The 5,975-nt window shown below is 40.3% G+C and overlaps 1 protein-coding gene across 1 annotated transcript; it reads right to left on the bottom strand.

The window, feature by feature from the left end:
- Positions 1 to 461: 461 nt before the first annotated feature.
- Positions 462 to 5,732, bottom strand: LOC120721580 (putative gonadotropin-releasing hormone II receptor). Its single transcript, XM_040011996.1, has 4 exons — positions 5,578 to 5,732; positions 3,878 to 4,479; positions 2,108 to 2,312; positions 462 to 1,616 (listed from the first exon to the last, which is right to left on the bottom strand). The coding sequence occupies exons 2-4, from the start codon at positions 4,466 to 4,468 to the stop codon at positions 1,105 to 1,107; spliced, it is 1,308 nt and encodes a 435-aa protein (XP_039867930.1). The 5' UTR covers positions 4,469 to 4,479; positions 5,578 to 5,732; the 3' UTR covers positions 462 to 1,104.
- Positions 5,733 to 5,975: the final 243 nt, after the last annotated feature.

The raw sequence follows: 5,975 nt of genomic DNA, 5'->3' as shown, positions 1-5,975 counted from the left end.
TTCTCAGGACTCCTGCAGGATGTGCAAATGCAAAAATATTATTGTTGAAATGAGATTTGCAGATGATATGTTTAAAGACTGGTAGAAAGATAGTTTTTGAGAAATATATAAAGTTGTTAGTTTTTTAAATGCATTTTTAAAAGTTCTACTTTGTGTTTAAAAACACCAGGTAGCATAACAGTTGTAACTTATCTAAAAAAAAAATCTTAAAAAATACAAAATATTATGGTGGCTAATATTTGGCAATGCACTGGCACAAACTCTGGACCATAAATACTGAACTGCAATGATCAAAGTGATTTTTTAAAATTGCTTATATTGTAGGACCAAATTTCAGACAGAGTCTCTTTACTCTTATTTGGGCATCAAATACTGTCTGCAAGGGCTATTGGACTGTTTAATAGTTGCATACCCAACTAAAAGTCTGGCTTGTTTTAAAAAAAAAATCAAAACAAACTTCACTCTGACACAGCTGGATTTTATTCATTGAGATCTTACAAAGCATTGATTTTAATCCTGTAATATGATCACTGTTTATTTTCTGAAGCTTTTCCCAATATCATACAAAATTATCAATATTCCAGCATTCGGCCATTTTTGGCCTTTGTATTTTATACATACTCTCATTGGCCACTTTATGTATTCCGATTGGTACCTGACTAGTACTGGATTGTACCCTCACTTCCTTTCAAAGTTGCCACAGATACGAGAAGGTGCTGGAAACATTCCTCAGAGATTTTGGTCCATACCATCACACAGTTGCTGCACATTTGTCAGCTACACATCTATGATGAGATTCAAAGCCAACTGTTTCTTAAACACTCTAACTAGCACCAGCAACCGTGCCATGTTCAAATTCAAAGTTCAAAGTCACCTGTCGTCTTCATTGTGATGGTCAGTTGAAAAACTTTAGCTGTTCGTCTTGATCATGTCTACGTCCATAAATGCTGCAATGTGATTGACTGATTAAATATTTGTGTTTTTGAGCAGTTAAACAGGTGTATCTAATTAAGAGTGTAAGAGAATGAGAGTACCCTACATATGAGAGAATTACACTGAATAAATATGAGGAAATAAAACAGTAAAACCAATACTATATTCTTCTCATAAGATGCTCTCAGCACTGGACTGGTGAGTTTTTCTGTCTGTGTCGTTGTCAGCTGTTAGAAAGCTGCTCCTCGGTGGGGTCCACTCTGCTTTGCACAGCAGGAGCCTCTCAGGGCTGGCAGGGCTCACCTCCCGTTTCAGTGACAAAGAGTTGGCAGCACAACTAAAAGACCCAGTTATGACCGTGTTGTTTTCCAGATCAGCCGATGTGGTGGTGCCGGTATAAAACCTTCGGAGCCCCTTTCTGAAGTGGATGGTGAATAGGCCGTAGATGAGCGGGTCCAGGCAGGCGTTGACAAGCCCAAAGATGAACAGGATGTGAGTTAAGGAGTGGGAAACCTTCCCCTCTAGGTCGTCAGGGAAGAACCAGTACCACAGGCCCAGCAGGTAGTATGGAGTCCAGCAGATGATGAAAGACAGAACAATCACAATACTCATTTTCAGAGTTCTCATCCGGGCTCTCGGGATGTTATTCTTTGAACACCGCAGGTGCATTTCACTGGAAGGTACTGGAACCAGAACAGAGGACAGAAACAAAATATAGTGCACATTGAAAATGCTATGAACACAAACCTTTATTGTTTTTTAAGTTATTATTTTTGAATAATTATTGGCTCGAGGTAAGCAGATGTTCACTTTGAGAGTACTGTGATACTGAAGGGATAGTCAAAGGCCTTTGCCAACTTTACTCATGAATGATTTAGTCATTGAATTCTTGTTTTTTCATTCCGCTTTAGCTTCTAGAGCGATCTTGTTATTTGTTTAGTTCTCTTACTCTTTCCCTGTCTGCTCCTCCCCCTTTCTAGTCTTTCTATGGCCCTCCTGTATTGTTTCATTCTTTTGGGAGTTCAGCTGGTAGTTCTCAAATATGTAGGGGGATCACCCGTATTAGGATTCTTCACCTGGAGACACTTATGGCATTTATGGCTGGTCAGACTGCCGCTCATTTAATATTTAATAGATTATTTCTTCTTTACATCTAAACTAAACTGAAACTTACAGTTGTCCTTTTTCAGTCGTCTGGAGATCTCACAGAAGATCCTGGTGTAACAGGTAATCATGATGACCAGCGGCAGCAGGAACAGGCAGCAAAACGTGAACATGTTGTAGGACGTTTCATGCCAGTGGGTGACAAAGCTCCCCCGTGTTGTGCACTGAGTAAAGTCCTCGGGATGGATGATGGTCACATTGTGAAAAAGGAACATCTGAGGAGGGAAAATGTGACATTTAGAAAATGATTTTTAGTCATATGAAGTAACACACGAGCTACTTTCACAGGTTTACTGATATCTTTGTTCACAGCTGCTTTTACACATCAAACAGCTGGGAATGGATGTTTCAGGAAGAAACTTCAAGGGTCAGATTACCCCGGTTCAAAATCAGCCTTGTGTGGCTTTAAGTCCTGCTGATAGTTCATCATTTTGTATTGTTTCTGTAGCAGAAATTAGTGAAAATTATACTGGCAACATACCACTGGAAATAAGTGAGAATGAATTAACCCTGCTGAGCTAATGTCACATTGACTTTTAAAAATTGTTTAAAGTTATTTGGAAAGAGAAAACTACTACTAAGTTGGATTTTGATCATATGAGGATAATACATTTTACCAAGCTACTGTCTCTCAGAGCGCTAAATAACATCTTTTACTGCTTGTGCCTGACAAAGTTTTATCTCCATCCTGTTTTCAGGGAGCTCATGAACCTTTAGAAGGTGTTACAAAAGTTGGAATAAGCCATGCAAACCTGTGAAATGAAGCTATAGTTAACTGGTTTTAACCCTGCTGTCCTTAACTAGCCATAATTCTATAGTGCATATGCAAGAGCGTGAACTGGACGGAGTATAACAAAGGTCTATTATTTATTTTAAAAAGCAGTTTTGTATAATTACACCTCTTAGACCTTTAATTTATTTGAGCCTAATCCAAAAAACTTCTTCTTCTCTTAGAGAAGGGTGATCTATTTAAATCTCTTATCCTTAGGCTTCATCACCAGTTAATTTAACATGCCTGTCTTTGAACTGTGGATGGAAACTGAAGGAACCCCATGCAGGCACAGGGAGAACAACACAGAAATTACTCAGCTGGCAGTGCTAACCAGTGTGTCCTCCTTCTATGAACATGAACAGTTTAATTTGATTTAGTTTCAAATTACGCAGCGCACACCTGCAGGTTCAAACACCACACACCTACTCGATGATTTTAACAGGTGCTAAGAAACACTGACAAAAAGGACAGATTGCAATCAATACCTTCTTTTTTTTAAAGTCAGTTTGTGACTCATGAACAGAATGAAATGAAAAAATATAACAGGCTCATTCAGCTGATGTTCTCACAAACACAAAGAAAAATGCTACCTGCACTCCAAATGCAACAGTATCCCTCTGTTATGTGTTCTTGGACAACAAGAACACAGCAGCTTCATGCTGGGTCTGTGATACAATACCCGTAACCAGGATAGATTGTGGGATTTGTTCATTTTCATAAAAATAAATAAAGCTACATTATCCTTTGAGTAAATGACCCCTTACTGTTGACTTTGGTGCTTCTTTCAGCAGTTTTCCACACTGGGATGAATGTGTCACAGGGAGCTCTTTATTCAGAACTGCCTCTATACTTTTTGTTCTGAAAATTATTATTTATGAAAGATTGTACTAAAGCAGGGAGTGGAGTTAAACCTCCTTTAGAGAGGATGAGAAGCAGTTTAATGGCCTGATTGAATTCAAATTAGTCCTGATCATTGCCTCTGCTATCAGCGGGAATGCCTGACCTTACCTGAGGGACAGACAGCACAACGCTCATAACCCAAGCCACCGTGAGCATGATTCTGTTCCTCTTTCTGGCCTTATTGATGGCCAGAGGGTTGAGGATGGCTGACTGCCTATCCAGACTGATTACAACTGTGACAAAGGCGCAGGAGTACATCGCCTGCAGCTTAAGAAACATCAGCAGCCTGCAGGCAAAGTCTCCGGCAAGCCACTGAACTGTGATGTTCCACACCGCATCTACGGGCATCACGATGAAGGTCACGAGCAGATCCGCCATCGTCAGGTTGACAATCAGCACCCTCACGTGGGATTTTCGTTTCCCATCTATGCGAGCCGCCCACAGCACTGCCAGGTTACAAAAGGCAGATATGCCACAGAGGATGAAGGTGATGATCACTCTCGCTTTCGCCGCTGTACTGAATGTGGGCAGCTGAGGGGCCACGCCCCTCGCTGTCCAGTTTGAAAGGGCAGAGGAGCAGTTGCAGCTGGTATCAAGTTGGTGGTCTGCCACCAGTTGATACATAACCGCTGCAGGGTCACACAGAGAGGCGTTCATTTTCTGAAGCTCAGGGGAAGGAACATTGTGCTCATCCACCATGAAGGTCAACACTGGAAATAGGAGAAAAGCAATAAAAGGGAATCACCAAGGGACCAGAATAAGTGTGTTACAAGACAAACACAAACAGCCCATAAATGATGGCAGCACATCAAGAGGAAGTAATATGCATGTATGGACGCCCAATGTGCACTGAGCTGGAAAGATGGAGCTAACAGACTGTGAGGACCAAAGTCAGCTAATGCAATAGCTGGAACTTTTCTACAAATGTGCTTTCATGTTTTCCCAGAGTGCACACAAGAAGTCTAATATTCACCCAAGCTTACAGAGAATTTCTTTAAAAACCAAAGACAGATTTGAAAAAAAACAAAGCAAAAATGAAGATTACTGTATATTATTAAATATTAAATCAGGAGCATTTAAAAAGAAAAATAAAAACATGATGGTGACCATATCATTAAATGGTGTTTTGTGAGCCCCATTACCAAATATGAAACATTACAGTGATGCTACCCGCATAACACCATGAAACGTTTAAATCTAAGAGTTCAGCCAAGACCATAAAATATAACGAAACTTCGCAACAGCGTGAAGGCCTCACCAGCATCATGTCTGCTTTGCGTCAGTAGCAAAATAAGCAATATGTTATATTCTAATGTGCATGTGTTTTATAGCTGTAATAAAACAGGAAATATTACACGCACAACTGCATTGTGAGTTATTACCACTATATAAAAACAGTTTCAGTATAATCCTATTTGTAGTTAGTAAATCGACGAATCTGGCGTCCTTATATCCAAATAGACCTAAAAATCTTTACTGCGCACATCTTATCAGAGTTCTCTGTTTTTAAAATAAGAGGTACTGATTAGAAGACACCGTGCACTGTTTATCCGGAGGATCTGGAGCCCCAAAACGAGATTAACACCACATCCACTGGACATTTTGCAGCTGTACAGGGCTGTGCTTTGTATTAAACTGGTAACCTTCACTGGAGGCATGTTATTTTACAGACTTGTTTAAAAAAAACAAAAAAAAAAAAAACGCAAAGCAATGCGTAAAAATCATCATTTTAAAATCGTTCTTAATAAATTCATTCAATAAACAAAACAGACAGCGTGCTATTAAAAATGAAAAAAAGACAAACTTACATGGAGTGATGCCGTGTTTCTCCGAGGGTTTAAAAATCACCGCGGGACTAAAAGAGCTTCGTGTGTTAGTGCGTTAATGTGCGTTTGTCTTCCACAGGTATGCTGCTGCAAGTTTACAAAGTCCGCAGGTTCAGCCGTCCGGCTCTTCTGCTCCAGATGCTCCGCCCTTATCCATACACACCAATCAGAGACGTGTGAGATAAACCCCCCCGGGGGTCTGACCTCAGCTTCATAAGCCAACAGCCCACTCAAGTGGTTAGGACGCATAACTGTGATGAATGATGACAAGGCAGACAAAAAACTATAGTTTGGATGAGAGTTGTGGTGTGATACCCTCCAGTCAGCCCCATCTCATAAAAATGGTTCATGAGATCATCGAGGAAAGACAGCTGGGGCTT

This window comes from Simochromis diagramma, unplaced genomic scaffold (genome assembly GCF_900408965.1).
Source record: "Simochromis diagramma unplaced genomic scaffold, fSimDia1.1 OVJJ01000603.1, whole genome shotgun sequence".
In the NCBI taxonomy this organism is placed as follows: Eukaryota; Metazoa; Chordata; class Actinopteri; order Cichliformes; family Cichlidae; genus Simochromis; species Simochromis diagramma.
The sequence above is the reverse complement of the archived record's forward strand: the minus strand, read 5'-3'. Positions and strand labels throughout refer to the sequence as shown.

Bases quoted from the DNA above. Each gene is read 5' to 3' on its own strand.
- LOC120721580 (XM_040011996.1), bottom strand. From the start codon at position 4,468: ATGGTGGATGAGCACAATGTTCCTTCCCCTGAGCTTCAGAAAATGAAC. The intron at 2,313-3,877 runs GTAAGGTCAGGC...TTCCCTCCTCAG, and splicing joins TTGTGCTGTCTGTCCCTCAG to ATGTTCCTTTTTCACAATGT. The intron at 1,617-2,107 runs GTAAGTTTCAGT...TTCTGGTTCCAG, and splicing joins ACGACTGAAAAAGGACAACT to TACCTTCCAGTGAAATGCAC.